Source organism: Sphaeramia orbicularis, chromosome 8, assembly GCF_902148855.1.
Source record: "Sphaeramia orbicularis chromosome 8, fSphaOr1.1, whole genome shotgun sequence".
In the NCBI taxonomy this organism is placed as follows: domain Eukaryota; kingdom Metazoa; phylum Chordata; class Actinopteri; order Kurtiformes; family Apogonidae; genus Sphaeramia; species Sphaeramia orbicularis.
In genome coordinates this window covers 41,554,237-41,576,541 of record NC_043964.1, presented here as the reverse complement: position 1 = coordinate 41,576,541, position 22,305 = coordinate 41,554,237, and the positions used below count along the sequence as shown (strand labels likewise).

At 42.4% G+C, this 22,305-nt stretch overlaps 2 protein-coding genes across 7 annotated transcripts in view; one reads left to right on the top strand and one right to left on the bottom strand.

Annotated features, from left to right (window-relative positions):
• ep300b (EP300 lysine acetyltransferase b) overlaps window positions 1-9,300 on the top strand; it is a 34,779-nt gene extending 25,479 nt beyond the window's left edge. For all 6 annotated transcript variants that reach the window (XM_030141809.1, XM_030141808.1, XM_030141812.1 and 3 more), the window contains 8 exons: window positions 160-227; window positions 547-697; window positions 2,034-2,294; window positions 2,433-2,598; window positions 3,371-3,538; window positions 3,653-3,814; window positions 4,336-4,617; window positions 4,708-9,300. In XM_030141809.1, the coding sequence (XP_029997669.1) occupies window positions 160-227; window positions 547-697; window positions 2,034-2,294; window positions 2,433-2,598; window positions 3,371-3,538; window positions 3,653-3,814; window positions 4,336-4,617; window positions 4,708-7,890 (4,441 nt within the window). In that variant the 3' untranslated portion in view covers window positions 7,891-9,300. The remainder of the gene's footprint in view (window positions 1-159; window positions 228-546; window positions 698-2,033; window positions 2,295-2,432; window positions 2,599-3,370; window positions 3,539-3,652; window positions 3,815-4,335; window positions 4,618-4,707) is intronic.
• A 1,588-nt stretch (window positions 9,301-10,888) lies between these two features.
• cbx7a (chromobox homolog 7a) lies at window positions 10,889-17,344 on the bottom strand. The gene is made up of 6 exons (XM_030141814.1): window positions 17,015-17,344; window positions 15,803-15,846; window positions 15,572-15,637; window positions 15,409-15,475; window positions 14,448-14,769; window positions 10,889-12,503 (listed from the first exon to the last, which is right to left on the bottom strand). Exons 1-6 carry the CDS (start codon window positions 17,081-17,083, stop codon window positions 11,929-11,931), a joined length of 1,143 nt encoding a protein of 380 aa, XP_029997674.1. The 5' UTR covers window positions 17,084-17,344; the 3' UTR covers window positions 10,889-11,928.
• Window positions 17,345-22,305: the final 4,961 nt, after the last annotated feature.

Here is a 22,305-nt window from a genome sequence, read left to right as displayed (position 1 = left end):
TGGTCTATTGTAATTAAAAGATGCAAGCAGAGTCACAACAGTTGTTTAAAGACTGACATGAGACAAAGTTGTCTCTTGATTAGAACTGCTTCTTGTGACCAATCCCATGATAACCTGCAAATTAAATAATTTACCTTTTTGCTTCCTCCCTAACCACAGTTTTGTGTGCGATAACTGCCTCAAAAAGGCAAATAAGACACGAAAGGAGAATAAATACGCAGCCAAAAGTAAGTACAACTAATTCATGAACTTTTTTCAGTTAATTTCTTTTTATCTCAGGTTTTTCTCTGATGGCATTCTGGAAAAATTACAGTTTACATGTGAGTGGTGTGTTAAAATGTTGTTTTTACATCAAAAATTTTAGATTTTGATGAATATGTAGCCTAAAGACTTTGTACTTTTCACAGTAAGTCAGTGTAATTCAGAAAAATATAAAGATAAATATAATAAAATCTTAAAAATATAAAGATGAAATGAAAACAAAAACTAACTGTGCCAGTCATCAAATACATAAAGAGTAACACAGATTTTCCTCATCGTTTGCAGGGCTTCCTCAGACAAAACTTGGAAGCTTTTTGGAGACACGAGTGAACGACTACCTCAAACGGCAGAGCCACCCTGAATCTGGCGAGGTCACTATCCGTGTGGTCCACGTCTCAGACAAGGTGGTTGAGGTCAAGCCCGGCATGAAGTCCAGGTAGGAGTCAGAACTTTCTTGCTACTACTGGTATTTGATTTCCAGTGGGGAGGCAAGGTATGCTGAGTACATGTAACATTTGTCACAATCTCTGATCAGTGACTGTGTTAAAATAATTTGAGTAATCATAACTTTGAAAAACTTGACTTTAGTCAACCAGAATGAAAAGATTAGTATCTCTACATTCAAAAATTTCTCCCCCTACAAGCAGTTCAACACAGTTTTCCAGTTCTGTGTCTCTGCGGATCATAAATAGTAATTGTCTGATAGCCACAGGGTTCCCTGCCTGAAGAAATGATCACATATTTATGAAGTATAATATTAGGCTCATTAAGCTTTAGGAAAAACATGCATCAGCTGGTTAGTTGAAATGTGTCCAGAATCTTCTGATTTACCTCAGCTGTTGTTTGATGGATTGTGCATGTGTGATCATACACAAGTTGAACACTGTTTAATCAGAGCAGCATGTTGGATATGTCAGGGAACCTTTTTATGAGCTGGTTAAAGTACACTCGGTAACACAGTGCAGCACAGTCACAATCTGACCCAAGTGTGAGAGAAAAAGATGACCCACACAGTCAGTGGACTCTCACCTCTATTGGATCAGATGTGCTGCTGGCAGAGCTTTCAATATACCGCTCTGGGAAGACTCCCTGCATGAGTTGCACTAAGCACTACATTGTTGTTGCTAGGTGACATCAGACATCCATGATGGACAGTATTACAGAATTTTGTGAGTAGACTGAAACTGAACATAAGAATAGCATCTGTAGCCATGTTTCAGTAAACACATTTATTTACACAGTTTGCTTTAGATAACACTGATGAAAATTACAAAACTGTACATTTACGTTCACTTGATGTGTTTTTTTCCCCCAAAAGAAGATAATGCTCTTAATGGGAGATTGAAATGACATAACCAACATTTAACTCACATGACTGTTGAGGCATTTCCTCACCATCTTCTTAGTAATTCACATTAAGTGTTAAAACGTGGCTGGGAGAACCAAAAGGTAGTGTTGGCTGATTATACCAAGTAATTCCTCAATCTGGTCACAGCTGTTTTTTAAATGGAAAACAGCAGCCATTAATCGTCTACTTTTTTCTACTGTGTTTATTACAGTCTTGTGTAACGTAGCCTATAGCGACACCTTCTGACAAGACTAGTTTATTTGCTCCAGAACATGCCTAATTCACATTTTGGTTCTTTTTTCCTTTTGCCACTTTGAAAAGTTCTCTTGATAATTTTTTATGAAGGCTTGGTTGCTGAGGTCTTTTAAAATGGAACACTTGTCATGAATGACCTTTTCTCACTTGGGTTTGTGTTTTTTTCCAGGTTTGTTGACAGCGGAGAGATGGCCGAGTCCTTCCCGTATAGGATGAAAGCCTTGTTTGCATTTGAGGACATTGACGGGGCAGATGTGTGCTTTTTTGGCATGCACGTCCAGGAGTACGGTTCAGACTGCCCACCTCCTAATCAGAGACGAGTGTACATCTCTTACTTGGACAGCGTGCATTTCTTCAAACCTCGCCATCTCAGGACTGCTGTGTATCACGAGATCCTGCTAGGCTACCTGGAGTATGTCAAGAGGCAGGGGTAAGTGAAAACAATTCATTATGGAGAATTTACTTGTGTGCTCATTTTATAGTACATAATATATCCATTAGTCTGTTTTTCAGTAGCACATTTGTCAGTTTGCCTCAGTAGATATACTTAAACATCTCCTGTTTTCAGGTTTACAACAGGCCATATCTGGGCTTGTCCGCCCAGTGAAGGGGACGATTACATCTTCCACTGTCACCCTGCCGACCAGAAGATCCCTAAGCCAAAACGCCTGCAGGAGTGGTATAAGAAGATGCTGGACAAGGCTGTTGCTGAACGTATTGTGCATGATTACAAGGTGAGATATGAACTCTTCAGTAAGGTCATCGGCAGTGAAAAATATATTTTTGATTACTACAGATAAGAGGGCAGTTGATATTATTATATAATGATCTTCATAGTTCCATTTGCTTTATTAAAACATTTTGAAAAAAAAAAACCAAAAAAAAAAAAAAAACTTACAATACTGTGAAAACTGTCAAACTGCCATTTTAATGAAGGTTATAAGACATGGTCAAAATCCCTGAATCCATTTTAAGTTTGCCATTTAAATCATGCATAACCTTTCAAACCTCAATTGTATATTCATTGTTTCCTTAAAGGGATTATTTGTTGTTTTTTTTTATTTAAAAAATGGGCTAATTATCACCAGAAGGGGGTGGTAGTGTACCAGAAAACACCCACAGCCATCAGTGTATCAATGCAAAGCCTGTCTCTCACTGAATACTGGGAACTTTATTGTCATTTGCAGAAAGTCTGTGTAATGGCATAATCAAGTTTTCTCTTTCAAACAAAAAACTCTGGACAGTCAGTCACAATAATAGTTTTATGATCTTTGTTTGCTGTGTCAGCCAGTAGTTTACATTAAGGGTTGTTTAATTCAGTTTTGAGCAAGAATAGGGACTGTGTACTCTGACATTTTTCTCAGATTACCGTAATAAAAAATTGAATCATGACCCAGGTCCTGCTTCAGATAATATTAACAGACTTTTGCTAGTAAACAGCTCTAATACAAATGCCAATAACATGACAAGCAACAACATTGATCACTGTGACTCTTTGTCCCTCAGGACATCTTCAAACAGGCAACAGAAGACCGTCTAACCAGTGCCAAGGAGCTGCCATACTTTGAGGGAGACTTCTGGCCTAATGTTCTGGAGGAAAGCATTAAGGAGCTGGAGCAGGAGGAGGAGGAGCGGAAGAGAGAGGAAAACAGTACCTCAAATGAAAGCACAGATGTAAGTCCACTTATACCTTATTTTAATAAGACAATGTCACTCTTTTTGAATACAAAATGCTTTTTTATCCCATGATTAAGCTGTGTGCTGAAACTAACCTCACAATATTCACAGGCCACAAAAGGAGACAGCAAGAATGCCAAAAAGAAAAACAATAAAAAGACCAGCAAGAACAAGAGCAGCCTGAGCCGAGCCAATAAGAAGAAACCAGGGATGCCCAATGTTTCCAATGATCTCTCCCAGAAACTGTACGCCACTATGGAGAAACATAAAGAGGTACGAATGTCTAATTTGATCATGGCATGATCATTTGATCAATAGCTGCTTACGCCTTTATTGGATTATGTGGAATGAAGATAAGAATGTTAGTGATTTAAGACATCAGAGTGTTCACTTTGATTCACTTTGAATAGGCATCATTGTAAGCCTGCTCTTTAGCAGTCTCTTGTATCTCTGTCTTTAAAGAATCAGCTATTTCAATTCTGAGGAGATACGGTTTTTGGTAACAACTGATTTTAGTAAAAGTGTCTTTCAACCTACCCTGTTTTTACCAGCAGCAATCAAATTATGGATTAAACTAGAGCAGGTAGTCTTTAAACTTTTTCATTTTATTAACATTAAATTTCAATTAATTCACAAAATCAAATGAAACATACAGATTTTTTTAAAAGATTGGTGCTGTATGGACTTTAATATGACTGAACTGAATCTGAATGAAACTGTCATTCATTGAATTCTGTTTTAGCGTGCTCAGACTATTTTTAGAAATCACTGATTCGCTTCACTTTGACTGGCAGGTCTTCTTTGTCATCCGTCTCATCGCTGGCCCCATGGCTAATTCACTGCCCCCCATCACGGACCCGGACCCCTTGATGGCCTGTGACCTGATGGATGGCCGTGATGCCTTCCTGACTCTGGCTAGGGACAAACACTTAGAGTTCAGCTCCCTTCGCAGGGCGATGTGGAGCTCTATGTGTATGCTGGTGGAGCTGCACAACCAGAGCCAGGATCGCTTCGTGTATACCTGCAACGAGTGTAAACACCACGTGGAGACCCGCTTCCACTGCACTGTCTGTGAGGTGAGAGTTGCAGTCACTTTCACTAGCAAAATGTTTTTTAAAAAATGAATGGCATGTAACTTAATCTTTTAATGTTCTCTTTTTCCTCAGGACTATGACTTGTGCATTACCTGCTACAACACTAAAGGTCATGAGCATAAGATGGATAAATTGGGTCTTGGATTGGATGATGACAGCAACAATCAGGCAGCAGCTGCCACACAGAGCCCTGGAGACTCTCGCCGCCTCAGCATTCAGCGTTGCATCCAGTCACTGGTCCATGCATGCCAGTGCCGAAATGCCAACTGCTCTTTGCCGTCCTGCCAGAAGATGAAGCGTGTTGTTCAACACACAAAAGGCTGCAAGCGCAAAACAAATGGTGGCTGTCCCATTTGCAAGCAGCTCATTGCTCTATGTTGCTACCATGCCAAACACTGTCAGGAGAACAAATGTCCCGTCCCGTTCTGCTTGAACATCAAGCAAAAGCTCCGTCAGCAGCAGCTGCAGCACAGGCTCCAGCAGGCCCAGATGCTGAGGAGGAGGATGGCCAGCATGCAGAGGGTGGGACAGCCAGCTGGAGGCCCACCAGGAGGACCTGTTGTAGGTCTGCCCTCACCGGGGAACAATGGTACCACAGCACCCAATACACCCACATCTGGTGGGACCCAACCCCCAACTCCCCAGACCCCAACTCAAAACATGCCTCAGGTCCCACCACAAGGAATGGGCCCCACACCTGGAGTCCAACAGCAGCAGCAGGCAGGTGGAATGCCCTCACAAAGTGGTATGCCTTCTCAGCACCATCTTCACCACCAGTTTCAGCAGATGGGCGGTGCAGGGGGTGGGGCTGGGGGGATAATGAACTCTCCCCAGCATCAGCAGCAAATGCTTCCTCAGGTTCAGCAGCAGCAACAAAGTGGAGCAGGGACCAACCCTCAGCAGCTCCAGCAACACCCCAACAATTTGCCTCCATATGCCAGCAGACCACCGGGATCCTCCCCAATCCACCAGTCCCAGGGCAAACCAGTCCTTGGCTCTGCAACACCTCCCCAACAGCAGCCTGGTGGTACAATCATGCCTGGAAGTGTTGGTGGCCAGCCTCCCACCCAACCACAGGGCCAGCCTCCACTTTCTCAGCAGCAACAGCAGCCCCCTTCTGGCCCTCCACCTGCAGCAGTGGAAATTGCAATGAAGATCCAACAGGTAGCCGACGCTCAAAGGAAGATGGCACTGCAGAGACAAGCCGCCCAAGCAGCTACAGGCCTGATGCCACCACACCCCCACCATCAACAAAGCCAAGGTCAGCAGATGGGTATGGGACACCCAGCAGCAGTGGGGATGGTTGGACCCCAGGGTATGCCACCACAGAACCAAGCAGCAGTCGCAGCAGCTCGAGCCCACATGGATCAACAAAGTGCACCCCCAGGGATGATGGTGGGAGCTGGTGGACCCATGCAGCAGCCCCCGCAGCAGGGTAACCTGCCTCAGGGTCAGCTTCCCCCACAGGTGCAGCTTCAGCAGCAGAGGATGGGGGTTCCACTTCAAAACCCACAGCAGCAACAGCAGTGGACAGGTCAGGGGATGCCGCCACAGCAGAGGCAAACAATGATGAACCAGATGAATCATCCAGGTATGATGGCAGCTCAGCAGCAGCAACAAATGCAGCAACAACAGCAGCAGCAACAGCAGCAGCACCAGCAAGCTCAGAGCCATGCTGCCTTGATGAACATGGCACAACAGCAGCAGCAAGGTGCTGGTGGTGGTGTTCCAGGCGGAACTGTTCCTGGAGCTGCTGGTGTCCCAGGTGTTGGTACTGGTGGGAACATCCCACAGGGAGCCCTCCAAGAGCTATTACAGACACTGCGTTCACCTAGCTCTCCACTCCAGCAGCAGCAAGTCCTCAATATCTTGCGGTCAAACCCGCAGCTCATGGCTGCATTTATTAAGCAGAGGGCCTCAAAATACAAGGGGGGGCCTGGTAGACCACCTGGTGGTGTCCCAGGAGGTCCTGGACCACCAGGGGGTCCTGTTGGAAATGTCATGGCAGGAGGAGGCCCACAGGTGAACATGAATGCTGCAAGTGGTGGCCAGCCAGGGATGCACATGGGAAATCAGGGAGGGGCAAATGTGAACATGGCTGCCATGGCACAGTTACAGCAAGTACAGCAGCAGCAACAGATGCAGCAACAGCAGCAGCAGCTACAGCAGCAACAGAGGCCAATGCTCACTGGATTACCACAGCAGCAAGTGGCAGCTCTGCAGCAGCAACAACAGGGTGGAGCAAGAGGGATGCAGGGCCAGGGGCCACAGATGGCAAATCTCAACAATCCTCAATTCAGAGAGCTGCTCATGAGACGACATATCCAGCAACAGCAGCAACAACAGCAGCAGCAGCAAATGGGAGTAAACCACGGTCAGTTCCAGCAACCACAGCCACCCCAGGCCCAGGGCTACATGGGTCAGCCTGGAATGCAGCCTCCTCCAGTGGGACAGGGTCCATCAGGCGGTCCTAATCTTGGCCCTCAGCAGCCCAGTGGTCCTCCAGGCCAGCAGGGCCAAGGTTACCCTGGTTCAGCGCAGCAGCAGGCCACAGCTGCACTCCAGCAGAGGCTCCAGCACCAGCACCACCTCCAGATGCAGCAGCAGAATGCGATGGCTGGTTTGCCTGGTGGTGACACAGGACCTGGTGGAGGAGGAGGGGTGGGAGGTCCTCAGCAGCCACCTCAGGGCCCTCAGCCACCTCAGAGTGGCCCTCCACCACCGTCCTCTCAGGCCTTGCTTCAGCAGGCCATTCACCAGAGGTTGCTCCAACAGCAGCAGCATCTTGGCCCTGGGGGGTCACCAGCCCAGCACAGCAATCCCATGAGCCCTCAGCAGCCGCAGCAGATGGCTCAGTCTCCACACCCACATCTGCAGGGGCAGGCGCTGCCAACATCCTTGGCAAACCAAGTGCGGTCCCCTCAGCCTTCACCTAGACCCCAGTCTCAGCCACCGCACTCGAGCCCGTCCCCACGCATGCAGCCCCAGCCCTCCCCACATCACATCTCCCCACAGATGCAAACAGGTTCCCCACACCCTGGCCACCTGAACCAGCACCACCCGGGTATGGTGGTCCCTCCACAACAACAGCAACAGCAGACGACCCAGCAACAGAATTCAATGGAGCAGTTTGGGTCGGACCAGAGTGCCATGCTGTCTCAGCTGAGCGGCATGGCTGGTCTCCATGGCCCGGGGGCCAACAGTCAGGACCCACTGGGCCAGAATATGAATCACAACCCTTTAGACATCATGTAGGAACTCTACTTATTGTGTCAAGCTGAGCTGAAATGCTCTGTGGTTTTTCGCACAAACTGCACTCACCCAGGACAGTGTTATTGTTATTTCTTAGCCTTTCTTTTTATACTATTATTAAATGTTATTTAAGATGTTTTCAATAAAGATGCATTGAACTGAACTTCCTATGGGAGATGAACAATAAATCAAGCAGTCGTTAAATAAATTAGAATAAATGAATTGTAAGTTATTGCTGTTAATATATTTTTTTGCCAATTGTGGACAAAGAGGAGGGTGGTTTCTCTAGCGCCCCTTCACCTCCACCTCTTGCAGAATACAAGAAAGGAGATATTTTCGGGGTTCGGGGGGTAAATAGGAGTACTTGCCTTTTTTAAGAAGTGTTTTTAAGATTTTAAAAGTGGACAAGAATTAAAGAGGAAATGATTTAATGCAAAGAACTTTTTTTTTTTTTATCAGTTTTGTTTCCCATCATTCAGTCTGTCTATTTCTGTTTTGCAGAGTGATGTGGATTATTATAAATGTAAATCCAAACATGATGCATATCTTCCTTTTTAAATGTTTGGGTTTGCTTTATTTATTGTCTTATTTTGCGGGATGGGGGTGTTATGTACCTTGAGACTGCTACAATTCATATAGAAATATATTTTTGTTACTGACTGTTAAGAAGGGGAGTGGGGGGTGTAGTTAATATTACATTTTACTTTAGATATCTTTAGTTGGGTCTGTCCAGGTGGGAATAATTAAATGTCAGTGTTTTTCTGCAGTGGCGAGGGTCTGCTGTGAGTTTGAGATGTTCAGCAGACATATTGAGACGTCCCAGCCAGTTTCTGTATCGGACATCTGTCATGCTGGAAGAGACTCTTCCCCTCGCAAATGTGCAAGCCCTCTCCCTCGAATGTGTGCGCACTCCTTTAAAGACACTTAAACATGGAGCAGTGGAGGCTTGGGGAGGGGGGGTGCATACCTGTGTGCCTGTAACATTTTGAGAACATGGGCTGGGATGTGGAAAAAAAAAAATACTGGGTAGGGTGGGATTTGGGGTCATCCTTTTAGTGTTTTTAGGATTCTACTGTTTGGAGTAAACAGAGGATTTTGATCCAAATGAACTGTGTTGCACAGAACTGAGGGGAAAGGAGGAGGAGATCTGAGCTGTCAGTCTCCGCCTCTTTCTGCCTCATCCCCTTTGCTGCTTCCCATGGACTTTAACCCCCCCCTCCCCCCATCTAACTCCTCTTCCTCCTTCACTGGAGAAATTGCTCTCCCTCTCCCTAAACTCCACCCCTCTTTATCTTTCTGCTAAGAACTTTGGGAGTTTAATTTAATATTTTTTACTGTACAAAGGAAACGCAAACTGTGGACTCAAATACTGTTTTGTTTTTTTTTTTTATAATAAAATGAAAATTACCAATAGTGATGTGCCCTGCATGTTTGTTTAAAATAAGACTTGGTGTTAAGTAAGTGTAAAATACCCTTAGAATGGATAGGAGTAAGGGATCAATTACAACATGGTTACCTCTATCTCCACTTGCCATGTAATTCATAAAGAAGGGTTCAGTGCAGAATTTTTCCTCTTTCAGCTGAATTACACTGAACTTCAGAGGTGCAGCGGTGGAATGTAAACTAGCTCTGTTATCCAAGCACAAATTTGAGGTGCTACCATTTTGCCTGAGTATTTCTACTTTATACTACTACTACTACTACAGAGGCAAATACTGTACTTCTTTGTCCACTACACTTGTCTGACAGTTTTAGTTCCTCTTCACATTACAGTTTTTCTCTCTTTCCTGTCCAGTGAAAACCACAAATCTCCAAATGTGCTGATTTTGTTTGTTATAAACTGAAGGATTAAGCGTTCTATTATGGGTTGAGTTTAAATTTCTGCTTCTTAAACCGAATAAAACCTTGTGGATTACCCAGAAAGTGCGAGGTTCAGAAGCTGAAAACAAGTCTTTTTTTCTGAACTTGTGAAAAGATGACTTTTTAAAGAAACTTCTCACAGAACAGCGATGCTACAAACGTGATGATTTAATAGAATATGATGATGCAGAAACTCACCAGTATATGAGGCAGTTCAAATGAGCTCAACCCAAACATCTGTAGCAGTAAAAGGCAAGCAAAACATATTTAACAATAAAGTATTATCATGGGTCATAAATACACTAACGTCCTTTTACTTATGTGAGGTTCAGGAAAAAGAACCTTTATTTATAGTGGAGTTTTCACAGTACTTTTACTTAAATAAAGGCTTTAAGTACTTGTTTAACTGCTGCAGAGGTGTAGTAGTTGCTGAATAAATAAAAGGACTTGGAGCTTCATGTGGTGTAAATTATATCTTCTTAGAGTCAGTCCTACGCATTCTAATCCCCCACTTCTGAAATACTGAGGCTCTGATTCACCCGCTGTTAAATTGCATTCGATGGCGTCAGTTACCGTAAATTGTCTTTGTTGAGAATAACACGCCCTCTAGTGGCGACCAGAGGTCGCAACACTGTTTACTGGTGGAAAGCACTGGCACGTGATATAACAAATGTACTTAATGTATCATAGTGTTATATGTCATGGCAGTGAGATCAAAGGTTAAAAAAGTTAGAGGAAAAACGAAAAGGAAACAGTTTTCTGGATTAAAATTTCTGAGGAAACATTAAATGTCATACTTGCATTACTTTTTTTAAAGCTTATTTTACTTTTTAAAGGTCTTTCCCTCTTTTTGTCAGGAAACACCTCAAATCCTAAGGAACAGATAAATCAAACAAATAGTTCTGTGTCTACATTCATGTCTCCCATGCCTGTTTACATAAGAAAAAAAAACTATGCTGCAGGTGAAAACTTTGGCGATTTGGGGGCGCTGTTGGCCACAAAACCCAAGTACAAAAAAAAACAAACCAAAAAACCCCACACATCTGGTGCGTTGTCATCTGCACCCCCACCCCCACACACACCTGATGTTTATTTATTGTGCAACAAACAACTTGAATTTGGAGTAAACCCACATGAGGCAGCAGTTTTACTACATATTTAATGGAAATGCAGTCAAAATAAAAATTTGTTTTCCAAGAGAAGACATTTTTGACAAAACATGTTTGTCAGAGAAAGACAGCTTCAGACACAGAAGTGACATAAGTTAGTTAAGCTCATAGCTTATCATATGACATGCAATAAATAATAGCTCACTACTGTCTGACCTAACGTACACACAGTATGCTTCCATTTGTACATTACCCTACACAGCATCAACAGCGGCAGTGTAAGATGATATCTGCTCTTTTGAAATGCACAAAGGCTAGAGAAAAGAGTGGACTATCAATTGGTAATACAAAAATAGAACCAGGTAGCATTTCATACTTGAAAAGTAAAGCGACAGACGGACGGCAAACACAACTGTGTACTTCTTTAGTGCATCCATCCTCCTTGAAATGCAGAACTTCATCTAAGCGTCAGGCATTAATTCTTTCCTTTGTTTCATTTCTTTTGTGACAGAAATAAACCTCTTCAATAAAGCACAGGACAGGGCTTTGTGCATTATGTGGCACAGACTGACAGGGCATGCGGTTAGCTCTGTGCGAATACTGGAAAAGAAGAAAAAAAAAAAAAGCAATTTTTTTTTTACAAAACATTATTCGTAAGAAAGAGGAGCGACTGAAACAGGCCCCGGTACAGATCTGAGTGAGACCAATGTCTTGCTGGAAAGCACCGAGGACGGCTGGAAAAAAATAGCTGCATGGAAGTAATAATGTTTCAACTGCTGTCTCACCATCTGCCTCATGCTCTCAGTAAAACCCAGCAGCCCCAAAAATGGAGCCTGTTTTAGCACATTTCTGGGGCCCTGGGCGTCCTATCACACCTAATAAATGAGCCACAATGATAAAATTACCACTCATTTTTTATTCAAAGGCAATAATGTCTTCATTGAACCCAGTAGGAAATGAGTGTAGCTTTGTAAACATGTGGAATTATCTTACATACACAACTATTTACAGTAAAAATGAGTGGTAAGTCTTATTATGGTTATTCTCATCTCCTTTCTCTCTGTTTCTTCATTCAATAACCTTTAAAGAAGCCTTCGGCCACTGTGGCTTCTTTAAACGTCACTGTCAGGGAGTTGATGGTCACTTCTGTCACAATCACCTTCCTGGGATTCTCTGTTGCACCGGCAGCAGTCTGACTGCCAGGGTGTTGTGTTGTTGTGGGAACAGGTTGATTGTCACCACTCACTTCCTCTCCCCTCGCCTCTGCAGCAGCATCATCATCATCATCCTCTGCCTCACTGCTCCCCTGAACACTCACTATGACTGAGGTCATCTTGTTGCTCTGACATTCACTGAGATGCTCCGGCTCTACCTCCACGCCCTCCTCACCTCTGCCCACACCTGAGCTGTCGCCCGCGGTAACCGCATCTCCTGTTACAGCCTCAGGTGCAGCAGAAGAGCTGTCCTTTGATTGGTCACTTGCAAGAGTTTTATTATTTGTTGTTTCAAATGTCCCTCCACCTTGTCTCTCAGGTGTGGCCCGTGTGTCTGTGCTAGCCGCTGTCAGTTTGACATCCACCCTCTCCTCTAGCTCCATCTCCAAGTCTTGTCGCTCCAGTAAGGGAGGGGAACTGCATTCTGACTGACCTGAAAGATGCAAAGATGAAATTTGTGTTTTTTACAGTGCAGCTCAGGACAATTGAACAGTTTGATAAAGTGAGTTTTTAGACCATTATTTGAGCTTAAAATACATTTTTCTGTTCAGTGAAGAAACTGAGATAATAAAAAAAACCCTTTTAGGTGAGGGGTTAAATTGAAGTCAAATACCTCAAAAAGACAGTGACATCTAGTGACACATGATAACATACCTAAACTAAGTGGAACCAAGGACTCAAAAACAAACATCAAAACTAAATAAAAACTACAATGAACGCTTACTAAACTTAACAGAACTGCAGGGAAAGTATTTTGTCACTTTCTTCAAATAGCCTATAAGAATAAAATGCCTTTACACAACATACAATAGATCTTACATTTATCATACTTACCCGCTTCATAAAATTAACACTAAACAACTTGAAAACTCCACTAAAACTAGTTGATTCCTGAAAATGAAAACAAGGCAGTGGTGGTGAAAACATTTTTTGGTGGGGTGCAGTATCCAAGTCAGTTTTCAGCTGGACTATTACTACATGTCACCACTAGGATACACCAAAGTGCAGGGTGTCCCATAAGTCTCCATACATAGGAAAAATAAACGTTTCTTGACATAAACCATTTTTATTTATATAATATGCTCTATATGACTGCCATTTTGTCGGGAACACATTTCAATGCGTGTCTGCTGAAGAACTATAAAGAAGAAATATAAAGAAATACATGTCAGAACCATATATGTATGGAATGTATTATGTCTCCTATGTATGGAGACTTATGGGACACCCTGTACATGCACCACTATTTTAAAATATTAATTAAAATTACAGTAAACAGTGTGTTTTCAATCATGTATTTTTTATAAGTAAATTTGACCAGTCTATCCTTCAAACATGCACATTTTTGTATGACTATTGTTAAAGTTAGGTATGTTCCTGACAAATATCTTTTCCATTGATAGTATGGCCAATGCATTTCGACCAGTGGGGAAGGTAGTCCAGGTAGATCGCATGCCATTAAAAATAAACAGAAAATCATCGCAAGGGCTAAAACATATCAATAGCACTCGTGCCAGGAATCAATCCTCCACCTCCTGCAATGTTGCTAGTTGTGTTAACCACTGAGCTTTCCAGCCACTTAGTCCTTGCTTAGTAGTATTAGTTACTGTCCTAGTCACTGATTCCATTTCTGTGGAAGGTCTTGATTCTTTTTGGGATGTGACGTTTACTCAAGGCATTGGTCAAGGCAGACGACCATCCTCCAGGATTCGCAGTCTGCTCGAGGTTTCTGCCTGTTAAAAGGACGTTTTTCCTCGCCACTGTCACCAAGTGTTTGCTCCTGGAGGACTGGGTTGGGTTTCTGTAAATTGGCTTGAGAGTCTGGTTTCAACCAGCTCTATATGTAACATGTCATGAGATAACTTTTAATGATTTGGCAATTGATTGATTGATTGATACTCCTGTGGGCAGTGCTTGGGCGCAATTTTTTTGCACCCCGAGGCTCTCCAACCTCTTGTATTGGAGGAGTCTACTGCGCACGCACCATTTATACAGAGAGTGTATTATGGTAAATGGAGAGCCTTGAGTGCAGATTTTTGCACCCCAAACAGGAAACACTTGACTTGACTGTTCACTAAATGACCGAAAACATTTTTAAACTACCCTTGAATGCAGATTATACACAGTACTCATGGGCTGTATCATGTGTAGCTTGTTTATTTAAATATTAATGTTTTTGTAAAATTATTTTAAGTGATTCCTATTGTCTTCTTCTTAATGTGAAACAGGTGGGGCGGCACCCTAGCGCCCTCTGTTGATGAGCTGCCACTGAAATAAGGATTTATGAACCAACTACAAACGCAATGAAAGACTAAATAAAAACAACACAGTTGTGGATAAACTGACTGAACAGCAGAGTTTAACTCATCAAACTGACCGTATAAACTGCCTTCACATCTGTCCTCAGTGGTGCACTCAGACTCCTGCTTCTCCTCCTCACTGATGCCTTCCCAGTCCTCCTCCATCACCTCCTCCTCCTCCTTCTTCCTCACAGGACGTATTATTTTATTGGAGGTCCCCTCAGGCCTCCGTTTGGACACCCTCTGCTTAGCCTTCCTCCTGACCTGGCGGTGGTACATGCTCCCCCTCTCACCGTGGTCTACGTCGGTGCTCATGGAGCGGGTGAGAGAGAGGCGCAGCCGAGGAGGGGGTTTCTCCGAGATCTTGTTGGCGCTGCGGAGGTCCATTGCAAAGATATTCTGTTCCAAAGAGACAGGTGAACACATGATATGGCACTTCATGTTTTTTGAGGCAATAGTTACAAGTTTAAAGGTACAATTCTGTCATCTGAATTGGTCAGATTTACAAGAGTTGCCTGCATAACACCTTTTATGATTTAACAGAAATACTAGTCCCTGAATTGCTTTCATTTTCATCAACTTCCAGTCACCCATAGAGCAATTTCCCAGAATTCCTTTCATCGAACCCTATCTTTTAATCTAAGTGAAAGTGATAGTAACACACAACAATAACCACACCCTTTGCGATGAAAAACACACAGCTTTCAGCTCGACAAGTCTATAGCGTGTTAGTACTAAAACCTGTACAGTACCGCTGCTTCTGTTACAGTGCGTGTGTTGACTGCCGAGTATCACAGCACCTTAAATAATTATTTACACCTGACACTTTACTGTGTACATCTGGGCAGTTCTGAATGTGTTTTACTCTAATACTGCACGTTTTCACTTTTTATTTTGGTGATAAATGTGTCTCCCTCCTGCAGGTTTTACAAAACATTACATGGTAAAGGTGAAATGGCCCCTGGCTGAACAGCCAGGATGAAAGAACAAAAATATAACAAAGGCTTGTGAAAGTAGAAGAGAGGGGGGTGTCCCTACCCGCAGGACGAGCCTCCTCGGTCGGAGACCTTTCCTGCGATAGGCCAGAGCTCTGAGCTTCTCCTGACTGGGAAGAAAACAAAGACGAGAGAAATGACCCAAGATGTGAGGGACATCAAAACTGCATTAAAGATATTAAGAAAAAACTTTTATCATGACTCACTTCTCTTCGTAGGCCAAGACCAGACGTGGGTCCAAAATATTGTCCTCCGGCTCCCAAGTACTGTACCTGTACAAACATCCACATAAGTCTATCACAATCAATTATCTACTTATCCATCTGTGGATGTATCTACACGGGACAGTGCTGCTGCATATAAAGACATATTGAACAGGATACTGAGTATATATTAAAGGGATGAGGTCACTGTGTGATGACTCAAGGCTTACTCACTTTTGGGGCCAACCCTGCCATTTCAGTAGGTACTCCACATTACCCTGAGGAGAAACAGAGGAGGGGAGGGGGTTTAGAGGAGATACTGAGAATCGGACACACGATCTGCTCCTCACATCTGGTCCAGTCTGATGCAGAAGTAAGTTGTTGTATGAGTGAGTGTGAGGCAGAAAAGGGATGACTGTCACTTTAAAGTGTGGAGGGAGGGAGGGTCATGGACATTTTTCTCTCTTTCAAACGGTGTTTTTCTGGGGGATGACGTCAATGACAGCGGGGCTGGGTGGCCTCCAAACACCAGCTTTTCTCTCCCATCGCGGTGACGTGACCGCACATGGTTGCACGAGCCGGTTCCAACAATGCGCGGACTCTTTTCTAGAACATTACACCGGTGGCTGGAATAGGTGGGGCCACGCGAACATGTAAACAACGTGTGTTGCGCAACGTTTAAGTCTCCGCTCCCGTCAGTTATCATGGAGATCCTGAGTGAAAAATAACAGTAGTACTCCTCTGATAGGTCACAGCGTAACTACACAGGACAACTAGAATAGTTTTAATAATAAATCATTCTCAACTTTAGCATTTTGCTCCGCAAGTGATGTCGCCCTGTACTAGTCATTTAGTAATTTAGTGAAATAAAATAACAAAAAATCACATGACATTAAAGCCCATGCGCGTGTGCAATAACAGGACACTGTGTTCAGTGGCATCGCATCCACACCACTACAGGGCAATGTGTTAGCAGTTCAGTTCACAACATCCCCTCCACGGGAAATCAATGGGTCACCGCCACGCAGCAGTCAGTGACATTACGCAGCACTTTCAGGAACTTTCGGCTCCTCACTGGCGTAACCTAAATAAAGTGCGCAGCTCCCGCACGCTGGCCGTACAGCCGTTTTCAGGATACACACCCCCTTCCACATTTTACTACAGCTGCGTAGGCTCCTCCAAAACACGTTCATGCTGCAGCAGCTCAACCACTGCACAGGAAGGTTACACAGGATGCGACTCGAAATGTGAAACAACATTTAAGTTTGTCGCCGTGTAAAAAACGGATGAGTTTAAATACATTTTACGTAAACTATAGGTAAACTGCGTAGCCTAGTTTTGTTGTGCAGGAGGACAAGCTGTGGTACACTGAGCACGCCGCTCCATTGGGATAAAAAATAAGTTATATAAGTTATATGAAGTGTATAACTCAGTGTTTCCTCTTACCTTCCGGACTCTCTTCTTAGTTATTGATTCAACTGCAAACACTTGGTCTCCTATTGATGACAGCTCCATCGCCGCGCGCAGCTCAGCACGCACCGAACAGGACGCAAACTGGGTCTATGTTGTTTTCTTGAGGAACTGAAATCCAAAACAGCTAAAGAGCAGCGGGAAGAGGCTCAAAGTATGTCCGCCACCGCTATCCGCTCCGGGACTCTACACTTGTTTTATGCGCTGAGGCTCTGCGCACCAAACTCCAGCTGTCTGTCTCTCTCACTTTTTAAAATCTGCGACACATCAACACTGGACAACGCGTTGCTTTAAGTCGGGCGCGCCCCCTTTCCATTGCGTAGGGCCAAGCCCCCAGTGAACGTGCCTGTGCCCGCGGTGGCGCGCACGCAAATTAGAGCAGAGTGCAGGAGGGGGACAGAGGAGGAGGAGGAGGAGGGTCAAAACGACAAGGTTATCTCAGAAAGTAAGTTAGTGGATGATGTGCAGATACTGTTGCATCTGGATTGTTTTAAAGAATATTTACATCAAAAATACTGTCGTGCTTAATATAGTCTATAAAGAAATGAAGCCTCTTCAAGTTCATGTGTGGTTTTATTTTGAGGCTAAACTTTTGTTAAATGTTCATTTATGGGGTTCAAAGGTTCTGTTATTTTATTCTAAATATTAGTTGTACAGTAAACAACACACCAGTCCAAATATTGTAGGAAACTATAACTTCTTGAGCTTTTCTGCTTTTATACAGGTAAAATTGAATAAAAGGATGCTGTGCAGTGAATTCCAGCCTCAGCATTTAACAAGAGTATGAGCTCATGTATTTTTATGTAACAGTTGTAAAGCCAAGAAAGATCAGAATCTGCAATGGAAATGAAAGCCTTGCTTCACTCTCTGCATGGTGGAAATGTCCACCCTCTAGCTGTGTTTGATCCAAACATGGAATTAAACAGCCAAACTCTGAAAGCCTTAATTTGACATTCTGAATGCTAAGCAACGTATCTGCAGAGAGTAGATCTGGAAGAAAGGTTGACTATGTTTAAAAATACAGATTGCGATGATGATAACTGCTGTTATGTAGCAGCCAGCTTTTACTATTAGTGTTGGTGTGATTGCAGATACTGATGATACAGACATCTCTCACACTTTATACCTGAGTATCTAACCTCCGGGGGGGACATAAAGGTAAGGGACTTCTATGGAAAAAAGGCCCAGAGCCAAATTCCTATTATCTTTCAATGAGAGTGATGTGGATCAGTTTACAGTCAAACTCTCTGTACCTCTACACACATGCACACGCACACACACAACACACTTTCTCTCTCTCACACACACGCACACACACACACACACACGATCTACAGTCCACTGTCTCAATGCACCTGGAACTCTTGCATCACTTACGGGCACTGGGTGTCATGGCAACTGTTTCTACGACGACCACTGAAAAGAGGAATGTTGTTGATGGTGATGATGAGACAGCAAGTGCATTGATCACTTGTTAAATGAACAGTGTTCCATCCTCAGTGACCTTTGACCTTCGAAATCTGAAGGCAAATAACCAACACCAATAGAAAAAAATAGGACCAGTGCCCCTTTATCTCACCGGCATGTTCTAACAAGAATCAGTAACAAGTTAAATTTGTGAGGTTGTCAGGTTCTGCCGCTATGTGAGACTCCTGTGGTCTTGATGCAGAAAATCAATCTCCTAGTAGAAGTGGGTGGTACTTCCACTTGAGCATATCTCAACAAATTAAATGAAAGTCCATATATGACTTCCTATCAGTGCTCACTATTGACTGTATTGATATTTGTAACCATTTCCATGTTAAAAAAAGCAAAAAAACCTAAATTTCTCAAAACTGTGAAAAAACTTTAAAGATATTGTCCATAGGAAGCTATAAAATTTTAAATGAATCTGACCAGCTGTCTCATCAAAGATGTTTGAAGAAACTGCTAACAAAGACGATAGTGAAGACGATGACAAAGACGATGACAAAGATGATGCCAGACACAGCGCCTTCATAATAGCTCAAGGCCTATTGGCCGGTAAGCTAACAATGTACTGTTGTCATTTGAATGTCATAGTTACAACATTTTAGAATATTTTACATAGACAGAGCCTGGACAAAAAAGTTGCCAACTGGATTTAATTCACTAAATAGTTCAGATCCTTCCATTGGATAATTACTACAGTGATTAACATGTTTCAGCTGCAACAAGTCCCTAAGGAGCCTAAATATTGAACTGTGTTTCATTGAAAAGAGGTCATCTGGTCTGATGAGACCAGACTGACCCTGTTCCAGAGTGATGGGTGCATCAGGGTAAGAAGAGAGATATATGAAGTGATTACCCATCATCCCTAGTGTCTACAGTACAATCCTGTGGAGACAGTGATATGATCTGGGGTTGATTCAGCTGGTCAGGTCTAGGTTCAGTTATGTTATTTGTCCATAAAACGAGTTTAGCTGAGCCTGAATATACTGAATGACCAAGATTGAACATCAGTGGATTTTTCTTCCCTGATGGAACAGACATATTCCAAGATGACAATACCAGGATTCCTCAGGCTAAAACTGTGAAAGAATGGATATTTTCACATATGGATTGGCCACTACAGACTCCAGAGCTGAAGCCCATTGAAAATGTTTGGGATGTGATGGAGAAGACTTTATGCAGCTGTTTGATTCTCCCATCATTAATACAAGATCTTGATGAAAAACTAATGCATCTCTGGATGGAATTAAATGTGGCAATAACTATGGCATTGCATAGACATTACATGGCAAGACAATACCACATTAAATGCATCCCATTATCACAGCTAAAGGTGGTCCAATAAAACATGCATGTGGCTTTTTTTCAGCTGGGTAGTACATACAGCAAATCACCTGTAGTGATTACAAATCACTACAAGTGATTTGCCATCAACCCATAAAGACCCAAATATACACCAGTGACCAAAATCATTTACTGATATAAAAAGGGAAATCACTGTTGATCCATTAATCCTATCAATCGATGTAAATAATTGTTGTAAAATACAGCTTGTCATCTTTTCATGGTCATCAGATATGACCCTTTTGGACATTCAGAGGCTTCGTAGTGAACGCGGAAACACCGTCATCTTCTACAACATTGATTCACCAGTAAAACCCACGGAGTTGGATCAATGACAGTGGATGGAGACACTTGGTTTCTGTTCATTAAATTATATACTTTTCTGAAAAAGTCAGTTTTTCTTAAATTTTCTGTGCTTTTGGTATAAAAACCTACAAATACAATCTCAGCATGATGTTTAACATACATGATCAGTAAATCAAATATCGAAAAATACCAGATTTTCACTGAAAAAATGCAAATTGGAGAGGATAATATTATGTTAAACAGAGATAAATCCCTTAATAAAGGTTAAATCTAGAAGAAAAATTCATTTGGGAATTGTCACAAAAGTAGCACTGGGTCTTTATGGGTTAAAGTAATATTATTTTTATTATGTTTTTCTCAATGAATCAATTAATTGTTCAGCCTATAAAATGTCAGAAGAGGTAAATAAATGTTTCTTGAAGCTCAAGATGATGTCCTCCAATCTATGTTCAGTTTACTGTAAGACAAGAGGGAAAAAATCTTAAAAAAAAAAAAAAAAATTATTAATTATAATCGTACATGAATTAGTTCATTGTTGCAGCTGTTCTTATGTATCTGTGGGTCCTTAGCTCGTTAAATATTATCAGACACTAGAAAATAAGTATAAAACGTTAATTCAAAAATAATGCTCAATTCCATGGGTCTCAGCTCTTGTTATGAGAAGTATTAACTAGTAAGAACATGCAGTCAGTTCCTTTTCACTCGGCAGTTGTTCTGTATGTGATAATAAAATAACATGTGGGTTCCTCAAAGTATGTGTGTAGGACTGTAATGGTTTATTTACCTCAGCGCTGTTTGCATTACTTAGATCCTACTCTAAAGTTTATTTATTGCAGCGTTCCTCCATCGTGATGTTATAGCTCCAGTTGTGTGTTTTATAGTGTTTTCCTGCTTTATTGGCCTTATAATAATCCTGCTGGGACCTGCGTTACGGTACACGCTTTAAAATGTAATACAGCGCTTTTCCCGTAAGAAGGGAATTCAGAAAAGAGACACGGCCGTCACATGACTTGTTATCTGCCCAGATACTACAGTAGCGGAGTTAGGAGAGCTGAGGATGGAGCGGCAAAAAAACAACCCGGCAGGACGGATCCACAGCGCACACTCCCACCCACATGTTATGACTCACAGATGACTCACCAAACGTGCCAGTAACAAGATCGCCGCTACTTCCCTGGAATATCAACAGAAAGAGAGTGGAAAAAAACCTTCGGGTTACTTAGAGCTTAATACCGGGAATCCATGCGTTTCTCATTTTTATCCCTTGTTCTAGCACACATGCCCCCTTCCCCTTCCTCCTCCTCACCCCAGGGGCTTCACTTCATGCATCTCGCCAGTGAGCAGAGGCTGCACTTCTGGGAACATCAGATCTTGGCTCAAGGCTGCAGTGTTTTAAAATGCTGATGTGATCTGAAACACGACGCAAACTTTGTCTAAGCTTCTTATTTGGTGAAATGACCGAATAGGATTTCAGAGATATCCACATTCAGCAAATGTGTGCAGGAAACAGGATCATATACAACATTTGTTCAGTTGTGGTCAAACTAAGGTCATTAAAAAAACAACGTGGCGTGATTTTTTATTTTGGTAAAATACAGAAAGCCTAAAGGTTTTATATTATTTTTAATGAGGATGAGTGCAGCATACCTTTGCTACATAAATACATCATTATATTGATGCAGTTTTCTTTTTAGGGATTGTCAGCTGAAACACTTTTAAAGGTTATATTTAGCTTTACACTGTTTTGCACAGGTGCACTGTTTTCTATTGCAATAAATATCTGAGATACTAATTGTTGAAATATTTATTTAGATTTACCATTAGCTAACAGTAATGATAACTCTTTCTGAACAATGTTAGCTTAAAAATCTACAGAAACCTTTCGGGACCTCAGGCCATTTTTGTAAATTTTTTCAGCTAAATATTTCCCTGTTTTCACTAATGATACATACATTTTTAAGATAGTAATTAAAGTACTAGTTTCTTTAGCATGAGCTAAAAGTAACGCTAACTTTTTCTTAATATTTGCTTAAAAACTTACAAAAATATTTTACCCTTAGGGACCCCTCAGGTCATTTTTGGAGACCATTACAGTTACAGTTTTCAGCAAGAAAGTGTTAGTTTTCTTTTTGACATACTTTTAATGT

What these genes read in the sequence shown, in the direction of transcription:
- cbx7a (XM_030141814.1), bottom strand. Translation starts at nt 17,083, where the DNA reads ATGGAGCTGTCATCAATAGGAGACCAAGTGTTTGCAGTTGAATCAATA. An exon ending in CTAAGAAGAGAGTCCGGAAG is followed by an intron (nt 15,847 to 17,014) that starts GTAAGAGGAAAC and finishes GTTTCTCCTCAG; the next exon opens with GGTAATGTGGAGTACCTACT. An exon ending in ATGTGAAGGCAGTTTATACG is followed by an intron (nt 12,504 to 14,447) that starts GTCAGTTTGATG and finishes TGCATCTTTCAG; the next exon opens with GTCAGTCAGAATGCAGTTCC.